Raw genomic sequence first — 13097 nt, forward strand, 5'->3', positions numbered from 1 at the left:
ACCCCAGCATCAAAAGGCGTGTGGGTGCCCCTGGTCAAAGTGGTGAAACTCTGTGTGTGTGTGTGTCTGTGTACGTGTGTGTGCACATGCTTGCTGGCTTATATAGACACACTTGACCCTTGGGCAGCTGCAGTGTGGCCCGTCCACTCCCGGGTCAGAAATCTGAGTATCCTTTGATTGCCCTGGAATCTGGATGCCTCTGCCAGTTCAGAGACAGTCCCGCCACCCATCCTGCAGACGTCATTCGTCTGACACTCTTCCTTCTTTCCTTATTCCCTGTTCTGCTGGGGGCGGGGCAGGGAACCGCATCAGGGCAGTGCTCGGGGCTGCTCCTATCCCAGCTCAGTGCCTGGGGGACCCTCCTGGCTTGCTCTCGGACGTGCTCAGGGGATGCTGCGTGGCCCGGGACCCAACCTGGGTCTCTTCGTGTGACGCCTGCCGCCTTCTGACCTACTGAGCCCTTCTTGCCTGTCCCCCGGCGCCTTTATCCTTACAGTACAGTAAGCGGGAGAAACACAGAGGTTACAAAGAAAATCACACAGAAAAATACTGTTAGGCTGCTACCCTGCCATAGATCTGCATTCCCAGCTGGGAGAAATAATGGCAGGGCCTGTGCTGTCCGCGGCCTGTGGGCCGAGGCCCCACGGTCTTTCTTCTTTCCATCCTGTGACTTCCCCAGGGCCTGAGAGCCACTCGTCGGTCCCTGGCCGTCCTGTAGAAGACGCGCATTCTTGTGGCCACTGGCACCAGATTTCCGGCGTCAGCAGCCCGAGGAGGCTGCTGCCTGGCACGGGGCAGGCGGGGGTTTGTTGACTATGGAGCGAGCAGCAGAGAACGGAGCCTCTGTGTCCGGCCAGGGCCCGGCTGGAGACCCCTCCCACCGCCCCTGCAGCCTCTCTGGGGCTGGGGACGGGACTCAGGCCAGCCCGTGGCCAGCTGGCGTGGGTGACCTTGAACCAGACTCCAGCTTCTCTGGCTTCCCGACTCGCCGTGGGTGCCCAGGGGCAAGCGGTGGCCTCGGTGAAGGGACCAAGGGTCAGTCTCCTTGAGGACCCAGCCAGCCTCCTGGACAGGAGCCTGTGTGAGGGGTCAGTGTCCCCTGGCCTTCCCATGCAGCTCAGGGGGTCCTCTGGCAGGCAGCTGGGGTCAGTGCAATCCCCGTTATTTTCTCTGCGGCCCGTGGCCCTGTCTTGTTTTGCTGGCCACAGCTGGCAGTGTTCAGGAATCCCTCCTGGCGGTGCTGGGGGACCTTATGGGATGCCGGGGGATTGCACCCAGGTAAGCCTCATACCAGGGAAACGCTCTCCCTGCATCCTGCGTGGCTCCGCCATGGAAACCGTCCTGACCGCTGACCGCCAGGCGGATCGTGTCATCTGCCCCAGGGCCAGATAAAGGCGAGCTGCGGATGGCTGCAGGTGGCCGCCAGTCCCACACACGTGGCTTCCAGGTAGGCTCTGCTTTCCAGAGGAAGAGCAAGAGCCACTGCTGGCCCTCAGAGGACACCGGGGACCAGGGCCACAGCAGGGCAGAGCACCCTGCTGAGCTCCGCACGGATGTCCGGGTTGCACACCACCCAAGAGATCCTTGGCAGAGAAGCCGCCCCCTTGCCAGGCTGCCGGCCGCCAGAAGAGGGCGCCGTGTGTTCCCCTGCTCCCACGCCGCTGGGAATAGCTGCGTGTGCTCCCGGGAAAGGTGCCGGGCTGGGATCCCTCCCCCCTCCCCCCACCATCCTCCCCGTCCTTGGTTCTCTGGGCAGGCCCCGCTGGCTGACATCCGTGTAACCCTGGGAGAAATAAGGCTGCGAGCAGCTGCGTCCAAGCAGCCTGGGGGCCCGCCGAGGGCTCTGGCTCTCCCTGTCCACCCCTGCGCAGCCCCCCCAACCCCCCTCCTGCTCCAGCAGCTGGGCTGTCCCCTGCCCTGTGCTCGAGTTGGGAAGGGCCTGACCTCTGTGCCTGGCCTGGCCGGCCACTCTGAAAGCTCAACCCAGCCCTGGGAACATGAGCCATGCGGGTCACCCGCGGTTCATCCGATGGACGTGACCCTTCCCTGCCCACAGCCCTCCCTGCCCGAGCCCAGGCAGGCGAGGAGTTACTCACAGGCCAGCCGGATATGGGCGGGAGGTGGGGCCAGGTGAAGCAGGAGCATGTGCAGAGGCCCGGGGGCAGGAGCCAGCTTGCCACACGCAGGCAGGCACGCACGCAGGGCCGGGGCAAGGTCTGGAAGCTCGTCCGAGCTTCCTGCTCGGCAGTGAGGAGCTGGGCTGGGGATACACTGTTTTGCCGTGTGCAGTGCTGGGGCCACACCCGGAGGTGTGTGTGGGGGGGGCACCCCTGGGGAGCATATCCGGTGTCAGGGGTTGAACCCGGACACTGGCACATGCTCCTGTGCTGTGTCTCCCGTGAGGATGCGGGAAGTGTCAGTAGGTGGAAGCCTGACCCCTGACCCCTGGCCCTGCAGCCCGCCCCTCCGGGTTGTCCCTGGCTCCCCGGGAGAGGCTGCAGTTCTCCAACCTGACGACAGGTGGCGCCTGCCTCCCAGCCCTGAGGCCCGGGAGCCCTCTGGCCTGGCGGTGCTCCCCCTGCTCCTCACCCACACCCCCAGCCAGCACCCAGACTGCTGATTCTGCGGCTCCAGCCCCCAGCTGCCACACCCCATCTTTCATGCCCCGAGCCGGCTTTTGAAGCCAGTCTAAATTTGCCCGCAGGCCCGTCCTAGGGACAGCTGGGGGAGCCCCCACTTGACCCGGGTAAGAGCTCGGAGGCTGGGGCCCAGGGCTCAGCCCTGCAGCCAGGACCAGTGGAATGTTGCCAGAGGCACCCCAGCACCCCAGGGGAGGGAAGACAGCCAGGACCCCCGGGGGGCCTTCGGAGCTGCGGTCTCTTCCCCGCCCCCGCAGAGGGCAGCCAGACTGTGGGCGCCCCACCGGTCCCCCGTGTCTGCAGGGAGCTTCCCTCTCAGACTCACGGTCTGGGCCTTTGCAGCGTCCGTCCCTGCGATCAGCGTGACCTGAGCCCCCCTCTGTGGTCAGGACAGTGACCGAGCTCTGTGAACACTGCGAGGGAGCACGGTGTGGAAGCCTTGGCTACCAAATCACACGTGGTCACTGAGTGGGGACGTGGCTGGAGCCTTGTCCAGAGCAAGAGGGGGTTTTCTGGAAGGCAGCAGCTGTCCCCAGGTAAGGGCCTGCAGCAGGGCCCTCCTGAAGGCCTTCCTGGAGGCGGTGTCCCAGAGCAGAGCCCGCCTGGAGGGCAGCACCAGAGGTCCAGGGGCGCACCCCGTCATTCCCACTCACCGAGGTGCATTAAATGTGGGTTACCCTGGACCAGGGTAGTAATTACTTCAGGGTTGGCTGATGTGTTGGACAAATTGTTGCGTGCCTGTAATTACAAATCACATTTCCAGCACTGCAGGGGGTTCCAAACCTCGGTATAAATCGCGGCTAATAACACATCAATTACAGTCGCTTATGGAAATTGGCAGAGACCAGAATCACCTGGGGTTTGGTCTGTCTCAGGGTGGTGGGCTCTGCGAGGATCGGGGGTTTTCTGGTGTCCGGGGGATCCGGTCCACTTGCTGCCCAAGTCAGCTCAGATGGTCGAGAGTCGCCCCCCACCCCATGCCAAGGCCCGCCTGCTGGGGTCCAAAGTGGGCTCGGTGCTGCCCTCGCCCGTCGGTGCTCAGTGTGGCCTTCCAGCTGCCACTCAGGCCTTGTTCCGAGAGGGGATGATGGGGTCCCTTCCCTCTCCTGGTGCAGTACAGGTACCCAAAGGTGGCCCCACCCACTGAAACCTGGATGAGCCTTGGGCAGGGTGGGGAAAGGCGCTGATGGGGGTCTGTGAGTTCAGGGTCTCTCTGAGCAGAGCCCTTTGCTGGAGTCCTGGCAGCACCCAAGAAGCCTGGTGGCCCTGAGGACAAAATTCACAAACAGTCTGGGGTCAGAGTGATGGTCCGGGGGTTATGGTCTTTGCCCCCAGTGACCGCAGTTTGAATCTTAGTACCACATAGGATCCCCACCAGGAGCGATTCCTGAGCACAGAGCCAGGAGGAAGCCCTGAGCACTGCCAGGTATGGTCCAGAACCCCTGAAGAAAGAAAGGGGGGGGGGGAGGAAGAGGGAGAGAGAGAGAGAGAGGGAGACAGAGAGAGAAAGAAAGGGAGAGGGAGAGAGGAGGGAGAGGGAGAGGGAAAGGGAGAGAGACACAGAGAGAGACAGGCAGAGGGATCGATTTGTGTGTCAGTTCATGATATGCATCCATGTCAGCGGCTGGGGACCGACCTCCAGGAGGACACAGTGAAACTGGATTCTTTTGTGATGTCTTTGCACCCTCTGCCCCATCCACAGACTCCATGCGGCCCTCAAAGCCCTGCCTAAATGACCCTTCCTGGGGCAGTTTCTGATGCCCTCTTCAGACGCATCAGATACTTGTCAGGGCAGCCTTGTTTCCCACAGAGGCCTTGGCCATCAGAGTGGGCAGTAAGACATGCAAGACAAATGACAGTAAACAGAAAGGTGGATTAGCCAGGGAGAGGGGTCGTTCAGTCAAGAAAACAAAGACAGGCCAGAGAGACAGTCCAGCTGGGAAGGCGCCTGCTTCACTCAGGCAAACCTAGGCTCAATCCCCAGCACCCTGTAGGGCCCCTCCCCCGAGCACCACCAGGACTGATCCCGGAGCACAGAGCTGGAGTGAGCCCTGAGCACTGTGGGTGGGGTCCCAATAACAAAAATAGGCAACGAACACCCACAGGCCCGAGAGCGCTGAGCGGGCCAGAGCACAGACACAGGTTGTGCGCAGGGGCCTCAGGGTCCACCCAGCGATGCCCTGAGCACCCCTGGAGCAAGCCCTGAGCACTGAATGAGGAGTCGCCCCAAGGGGGGGAAAAAAAAGGAACTAAGACTCAGAAGTTTCTGTGATTTGCCCAGAATGTCAGAATTCTGCCCCACCTAGTGATCGCGCTGGCACAGTGACTTTCGGTGCCTCTTTCGGCCGGGACTTTTCACTCACGTCACGATCCTCTGAATTATTAATCTGCGAGGCAGTTGTTAACTGAGCAGGAGCAGGAGGCGCGCTTTGCAGGAAGAGAAAACAAAACAGGAATTAACAGGCATTTCATCCTCTGGCCGTCCAAGCGCTCACAGGGAAACTCAAGCCCCGGCTTATAAATCCCTGCCACGCCGGCGTCGCCAGCACTGTCCTGGCAGGCGGCGAGGCCCAGGGGCCTGGAGAAGTGCCTGGAATTCTTGGAGAATCCGGGTCTGAGGCTGCTGGAGCCCGGGTCTGGAATGTGCGGGCGCCGGGGTGGGGAATTCTCCGGGTTCCGTTTATGACGGCCTATTTTTAGAGGTACAAGCTGGGAGTTTTCCACCTACACCCCCACGCCCTCACCCAGGCTGAACTGTTTGAAGTTTTCCCCTCCAAACTCCCCCGCCCTCTGCTAAGGTGGAGGGTGTTTTGATTTGGGGATGTTTTGGTGCCCTTTTTTTTTTTGGTCTGTTTGGAGGGGAGGCACACCCAGCGATACTCAGGGCTCCCTCCTGGCTCGGAGATCACTCCTGGCAGGAGCTCAGGGGAACCCTCTGGGGTGCCAGGGATCAAATCCTGGTTGGCCATGTGCAAGCAAGCTCCCTCCCTGCCGCCCTGTCACTCTGGGTCCCTAAGGTGACAGACATGCATGGAGCCTTTGAGCAGCACAACCCAGCGGGCTTCTAGAACCCTCCGCGCGGGTGCTTCTGTCTGTCTTGAATCTGGCTGCATTGGCTAACGTCTCATGTACCTCACTGTGATTTTGGTTTGTATTTTCCCGATGATGCGGGCCGTGGAGCACCCCCCCCGCCCCCAACCCCCAGTACTTGTTAGTCACTTGCATATTCTCTGGGGAAATGCCGATTCTGAGCCTTTCCTGTGTCCTTTTGGAATGGCGAGATTTGTCTTGTTATCAGTGAGTTGTACGAGTTCCTTATATAGTTTGGGGACTAGATCCCTCGGGAGAGATGATTTGTAGATACTTTTCTTCCAGACTGTGTTTAATTCCATTGAGGCAGCTGCCGGCCGTGCTCTGACGCTCAGCCCAGCGGTGAGAGTTGAGACCCGAGTTCTGTGCACTCAGGAAGGGGGAGGGGGGAGAGGCGCACTGCAGCTGGGGGCGGGGGTGGGGGGGGTGGTAGGCGCATACTGTGCTGAGAATCCAACATGTTAGGCATGGCCTCTACCATTCACACTATGTTCCTGGCTCTGTGTGTGTGTGTGTGTGTGTGTGTGTGTGTGTGTGTGTGTGTGTCAAGATGCACACCCAGCAGTGCCCAGGGCTTCCTCCTGCCTGCCCTCAGGGATCACTCCCACTGGGCTCGAGGGACCAGATGCAGTACCAGTGACTGAACCCAGGTCAGTCGTGTGCAAGGAAAGCACCTTGGCTGCTGTACTATCACTCCGGCCCTCTCCATATTTTATTTTTTTAAACATAGGAGTGCTGCTATTTATTCAGCCATTGATTAGGCTGATTTAATTTTTTTTTCTTTTTGGGTCACACTCGGCGATGCTCAGGGGTTACTCCTGGCTTTGCACTCACGAATCACTCCTGGCGGTGCTCGGGGAACCATATGGGATGCTGGGAATCAAACCCGGGTCAGCCGTGTGCAAGGCAAACGCCCTACCCGCTGTGCTATTGGTCCAGCCCCAAGCTGATTTAACTGGGCATGAACTCCAATCGCTCTGTATTTTAACTTTGGTTTGGGAGGCCACGTCTGGCTATGCTCAGGGCTCATTCCCATGTCCTTATTTATTGGGAGGGGGCCCACCGGCACCCCTGGTTCTGTGCCCAGGGATCACCCCTGGTGAGGTGCAGGGGATTGAACCCGGGTTGGCTGTGTACAAGGCAAGCGCCCTCCCCGCTGTACTATTGCATGGGCCCTCTCTGCCTTTATTTCATTTTAACTTTGGTTTGGGGGGAGCACCCCTGGGTGTTCTCAGGGCTCACTCCCTTGTCTTCGTGTCCAAAGGAGCCGACACTAACATGGGAATCAAAGGAGGAGGGTGTGGAGCTGGGCAGTGAGGGCTGCCAGTCTCCCCAGTTCCTGGACCCTGGTCAGGAGCCAGCCTCTTGGGACTGGCCTTCTCTGGGCTACAGGCGGGGTCAGCCCAGCCCTCTTCTCCTTTGACCTCCCCCCACCCCCAGCCCACCCTCTTGTGGGAAGTGCCCATCAGCGGGCTCTTTGCGACAGTTCCCCCCCTCCCCGTTAGAGATTTAAAGGGCACAGGCCGCCTGGGGGGCTTCCTGCCGCTTCCTGGCTCCCGTGGACGGTCCAGCTGCCTGGCCCTCCGGGGAAGGCGGACTTGGGACTCTATTGATGTCACCCGGCAAATGCGGGCTCGGTCATTGCACGGACCCTAAGGACAGAAACGAAGAAGTGAACTGCAAAGAAATGGAGAGCAGCCAGGCTGCTACCTGCGGAGCGGAGGAAGGGGCGGCGCTCCGGAGTCAGCTGAGCCTCAGTTTCCCCCTCTGTGACCGGGAGGGAGCTTTGGAGTGCTGCGGGGGCGTTGTCTGAAGGAAGCCGTTGGCTGGGGCACTGACGCGGCCTCTGGCCGGGACTGCGGAGCACGGTGCTTCTCCCACTCGGTGCTGGCCGGAGAGCCCAGTGCCCCGGCTTCTTGCATCCCCGTTTCACAAACCGTGGCCGGGGTCGGGCCCGGGCGGAGCCGCAGGCGGCTGCTGGGGGGGTCTCTGCGTGGGCTGCGGGCAGGCGCGCCGTGCGTGGCCAGGGGGGAGACTCCGGGGCTGGCGGAAGGGTCTGCGTTGCAGGGAGCGCGCCTCCGTCCCAGAAAAGAGCCGCCGGATCCGGAGGGGGAGGGATGCAGCGGTGGGAGGCCCCGGGCCCTGCTCCAGGTCCCCGGACTCTGCTCGGCCCCGCCCACGAGTGGACCCGCCCACCGTGGCCCCGCCCACCCGGCGGCGGCCCGCCCCGCCCACCACGCCCCGCCCACGAGCAGTGCCCCGCCCACCCGCGGAGGCCCCGCCCCCTCCCGGGCCACATTCCTCCAGGCCGGCCTCACGCTGCGCCAGGCGGGCGGCGGCGGCGGCGGCGGCGGAGGAGGCCGAGGGGCGGCCCGGCTGGCCTGGGGCTCGGACTCGGGGCCAGGGCGGCGGCAGCCGGCGGGCATTGGCCCGGAGCCCGCCGCGATCGCGTGGCGGGTGGTCGCGTCTCCGGGCGGCCGGGTGTGGGCCCGGGATCCGGCCGTCGGCGGCGCTGGGCCGGGCCTGGGTCCGGGCGCTGGACCCCCGGCCGCGGCCGCCCAGGCCGCCATGTGGTGCCTGCACTGCAACTCGGAGCGGACCCAGTCCCTGCTGGAGCTGGAGCTTGACAGCGGGTAAGGACCGCGGGCGGGGGGCGCGGGGTGGGCGCGGGGGCCGGGGCCGGCCCGCTGCCCCGCTCCCCGGTGGGCCCGGGTGCCGGCTGCCCGCCCCGCCCCCCACCCCGCTGCCCGCCCTGGGCGCGGTGGCCCTCGGCCGGCCGGAGCCGGGTGCTGTCGCCGCCGAGCTGCGTTGGAGACCGCGGGGAAGTTGGGTGCGAGCGGGAGCCGGGCCGCTGGGGCCACCCGCGGAGTGGGAGCCGGAACCGCGCCTGTGGGTTCCCCCGAGTGCCTGGACATGCTTGCATGTGGATGCACTTGCAGGGAGTGGACATCCTGGGCCAGGCCCGGGAGCAAGCGTCCAGCGGGCATCGTGCCTTCCGGCGGTTGCAGGAGGCCGCCCTGACTCCAGGCCTTGTTGATGGACACAGGCTGATCTTCAGGGACTGTGTCCCGGAGCCTCCTAGCGGGACCCTGGGGCGCAGGGCCCAGGGAAGCCAAACCTGGGGTACCCCCCTTGTGCAGTCGAGCTGGGGGGCCCGGTGGATGCTGGCGGGCCTCGGGGTGGTGCTGTGCCGGGCTGTGGCCGGACGGTGGGGAGACGCCAGCCCCTTTCTGCTTCCCGGTCTGTGGGCGGCCGTCTGAGCACCCCGGGGCCAGGGCCCGGTATTTATGGAGAGCAAGGGAGAGTGTGTATGTGCTGGGAATATCGATTTCCTCGCCTGCACAGCTGCCCTCGGAGGAGCAGGGCTGGGAGCAGAGGGGATTTGTTGACAGTTGGACTTGGTGTCCGGCTGTGTGTGTGTGTTTGTGTCTGTGTGTGTCAGTGTGTCTGTGTCTGTGTGTGTGTTAGTGTGTCTGTGTGTGTGTGTGTGTGTGTGTGTGTGTGGCGTGCGCGCGCCCACCTGCCACTATTTGATCTCCGGTTCTGAAACTCTGCGGCGTGTGTCTGGCGGGCCCACTGAGGGATGTGCGCGTGCCCCCCATCCACCCCCTCCTCCCCGCAGGGGCTCCAGGCCTGCCGCTCGTCGTGCTGGGGGAAGCGGTGATGAAGGGCTCTTGGCTCCTGGTGCCTGGGGTAGGGGCCAGGCAGCTGCAGCTGCAGGCCCAGCTGTCTGGAATCGGGCACCAGCTCGCCGAGGGAGGTCGCCGTAGTCGCGACCCACACGCCACCGGCTCCCGCAGCTGTCCCGCCCACCCCCGCCCCAGGACTGCCTCCGCCTTCTCCTCCCCGGGGTGCTCGGGGCCCTGTGTCCAGGGGGCGCTGAGTCCCCAGGGCCACAGGAGTCTGGTTTGCTTCCAGCCTGCCCCCCGCCCCCCAGAGGGGTGGGGTGGGGGGAGCAGCTGCTGCCTGCTGCCCTGGAAACAGATTCAAACCCTCCCGCCTGGGGCCGATGGAAGCCCCCTCCCGCCCCAGCCCAGCCAAGGGGACTCTCTGCTCCTCCCTAGGGCCCTTCTTCCCCCTCCTGTCTGGGTGCTGTGACCGCCTTGTGCAGGGTGGCCAGTACTGGTGTGGTCCTGATGGGAACGCCTGCCTGGGGACAAAGAAGCTACTCGGGGGTCTTTTGGGGAGGACAGCGGCTCCCTATCTGCAGAGCTGGTGGATCATTCTGCCCCAGACCCCCGATCAGAAGCCCATGAGGCATGGCCCCAGAGCTGGGGGGTCGTTCTGCCCCTGAGGCCCGCTGAGCCAGCACCCTGGGATTCGCCGGCTTGTCCCCCCGCACCCAGAATCCTTCCAGCTGGCGTCTGCCCCGCTCTGAGCCCAGAAAGCTTCCCCCAAAGACTGGTGGGTCCTGGTGACCCTCCCCTCTTCCCACAGGGTCCTGCGGGATCCCTGGCCGGCACCCGTCATCCCTGCATCCCGATGCTCTGTGTCCCCCCCCCCCCCGTGTCAGCTGCAGGCTGTGCCCCCTGGCATCTTCCTGCCCTCCCTTTCCAGGGGGCCCCTCGAGCCCGGGTGCCGGGGCCCCGAGCAGAATATTCCAGGCCTGGCGTGTTCCCAGGTGTCCGGACGGAGGCCCCTGTGGGCCCGGCCGGCATCTGCTGGCTTTGCCCAGGGAAGGCGGACTCTGAACTAGGGGCTAATATTTACACGGCCTCGCGCTGACACGGGCAGCTGCCCCGTCCGGCAGCTCCAAGACGTTTCTACACAAACAGACGTCTCTGGGAGGCGTGGCGGAGCTTGGAGAGGTCCGGGTGTGTGCACGTGTGCTGGCCTGGGAGTCTGCCTGGCCCAGGGGCTCAGGCTGACCAGGAGGACTGAGCATTTGCACATTCGCACTCGACAGGCCCCCGGTGCCCCACCCCCTGCAGGAGGCAGTGCCTGTCCCCCCTGTCACCCCCCCATACACACACTGGCACACTGGTGGGCCGGGCCCCACCCCAGGGCACTCAATGCTGCATTTCCCTCCCCTGAGACCTGTGGCATGATCTTCCTCCCTGCTCTGTGGATTTCCTCGGAATGACCCTTCTGATGCCTTTGTGTCGCCTGCTCACTGGGGGTGAGTGACCAGGGGACGTGTGACCAGGGGACGTGGGCCACTGAGGTCTGTTCCCGCCCAGTGGCCTCCTGCCCGAGCCTTGGCCTTTCGCATCTGTGAAATGGGACTGCGCGCAGCATGGCATGGTGGCTGGCACCACGAAACTCTGCCCCGCGGCGGCTTCATTACCCACCCACCGAGGGATCCCCCGGCAGCTAGGTTCTGGGCGCGGGGGAGACAGGTTTCTGGGGCCGTCCTGCTTTTCGTGAACGCTCTCCAGGCCTGCCCTGGCCCTGCCTCTGTTGGTTTTGTGTTCTTTATTTGGGACCATGCCTGTTGGTGCTTAAGGCTTCCTTCTGGCTCTGTGCTCAGGGAGCCCTCCTACGAGGCTCGGGGGACCCTTTGGGGGCCCGGGCATCAGCTGCGTGCACGGCAAGTGCCCAGCCTGCTGTCCTGCTGTCCTGGCCACAACCCCGCTCCTGCTGACCGCGGTCTCCTGCTGACCGTCTGTGGTGTCCTGAGAAGGCTGCAGCTTGTCCTGGTGGGCTCCGATGAGGGGGAACCCCCAGGCCAGTGTCTCTTTGGTCGCGGTCAGAGGGACAGAATGTGATGTGGGTCACCAGGCAGGAGCTCTGGGTCGCGCAGGGACGGCCACGTGATGGCTCGGACCTTCCCCTCCGACGGGATCTGAACTTGTGGGCCCAGCTTCCTCTCGGGTGTGCCCAATTCTGCTCGCGCCTCAGCCCCCCATGGCAAACAGGATCTGGCGTCAGGGTCCGGCCACAGGGCAGGTGTCCAGTAACCCCAGCCCCCAGGAGTCCCAGAACATGCCCAGATGTCCCTGCTCTCAGTGGCCGAGGACAGGTCCCCGACTGTCCTGGGACCTCACTGAGCCCAGGGACCCTCGAGGGTGCCTCCTGGGTCCCCCAGGACCTCCCCGGAAGGCCAGCGCCCATGCTCCAAGCGCATGTAGCATTTTGAGGGTACATGTTTGTCTTGGAGAGTCCTCCACACTGAGTGGGGTGCAGGGGGCAGACTCAGGGGGGCGGCATGGGAACGCCACCAACTCAAGCTGGAGTGCTGAGCATGACCTGGGTGAGGAGGGTCCCGGCTGCGAGATGGCCCCCTCCTCTGGGCTTCCCGAAGTCACCCAGTGAGTGCCGACCGCATCCTGGTGCCTGCTTAAAAGGGGGAAGCCCAGCTGGAACGATAGCACAGCGGGGAGGGCGTTTGCCTTGCATGTAGCGGACCTGAGTTCGATTCCCAGCATCCCATATGGTCCCCTGAGTGCTGCCAGGGGTAATTCCTGAGTGCGTGAGCCAAGAGTAACCCCGAGCATTGCTGGGTGTGACTCAAAAGGCAAAATAAAAGGGGGGGGGGGAGCCGACAGGCCCCACCATCCTGTTTCATGCTGGAGGAGACGCGCCCCCATGGAGGCCTTTGCAGTGCACCCTGCTGGGTGTCACGAGTTCCCGGCAAGCATGGCTTAGAACCGCCGTGATGGTCATTTCTGAGCTTGGCCAGGTTCCTCCCTCCCCAGGGAGTGGTGGGGCCGCGCCTGAGCCGCACTGGCTCCAGCTGGCTGCCCCGATGCCCTGGGCCCACCCCATCCCCTTTCTGGGCCGTGGTTACTGTCTCTTGACGCAGCGTGAACTTCGTGGCCTTTGTGGTCATTTCCTGCGGGAGGAGGAAGCTCCGGACAGTGGCTGGGCGGGGACGGGTGGGGGTGGGGGTGGGGGCAGGTTCTTTTTCTCTGGGGGCGTGGGCACACCCAGTGGGTGCTCTGGGCAGGCCCTCAGCTTGGTATTTGGAGCATCGCACAGGGTCCCCCGAGCGACAGGTGTGCCCGCCCGCAGCCCCCTGCCCCGTCTCCCTGGCCCCTGCTGAGGCCGAGTCTGCAGCCAGGCCCCGGCCGTTGGGTCTAGTGAGGGCCACTCTCCAGCCTTGGGGCGAGAAATGGCCAGCACCCTAGGAGCTGACCCGTGAGGGACTTGCCAGGCCTTGGGGGCGGTCGTGTTGCTCTCTGGACGAGGGTGGGACCCCCCGCATGTCGCCCTTCGAGAAGTCCGTAGAGAAGGGGTGAGGGAAGGGGAGCAAGGTCACGTGGTGGCCCCCAGCCTGTGTGCACGCGTGAGGCCCGTGTCCCCGCCTCCCCATGTGGGTCGCACTAGCCCCCGAGTGTGGACCGCAGCTCACATTGCATCTGAGCTGGTCTCGGGTAAAGGCTTCTAAGATTGGGGGGCTACCAGCCCCCGTGGTAGGGGAGGGGG

The 13097-nt window shown here is 64.0% G+C and overlaps 1 protein-coding gene across 7 annotated transcripts in view; it reads left to right on the forward strand.

Moving 5' to 3' along the window:
- The window catches only part of IQSEC1 (IQ motif and Sec7 domain ArfGEF 1), a 125151-nt gene that overhangs the window by 71364 nt on the left and 40690 nt on the right, over nt 1–13097 (forward strand). For 2 of the 7 annotated variants that reach the window (XM_056129721.1, XM_056129718.1), the window contains exon 1: nt 8283–8362. The exons of the other annotated variants lie outside the window; for them this stretch is intronic. In XM_056129721.1, the coding sequence (XP_055985696.1) occupies nt 8298–8362 (65 nt within the window). In that variant the 5' untranslated portion in view covers nt 8283–8297. Of the gene's footprint in view, nt 1–8282; nt 8363–13097 lie in introns of those variants that run through there. 7 annotated transcript variants of the gene reach the window in all.

The sequence above is a fragment of the Sorex fumeus genome, unplaced genomic scaffold (genome assembly GCF_029834395.1).
Source record: "Sorex fumeus unplaced genomic scaffold, SorFum_2.1 ptg000072l, whole genome shotgun sequence".
Classification (NCBI taxonomy): domain Eukaryota; kingdom Metazoa; phylum Chordata; class Mammalia; order Eulipotyphla; family Soricidae; genus Sorex; species Sorex fumeus.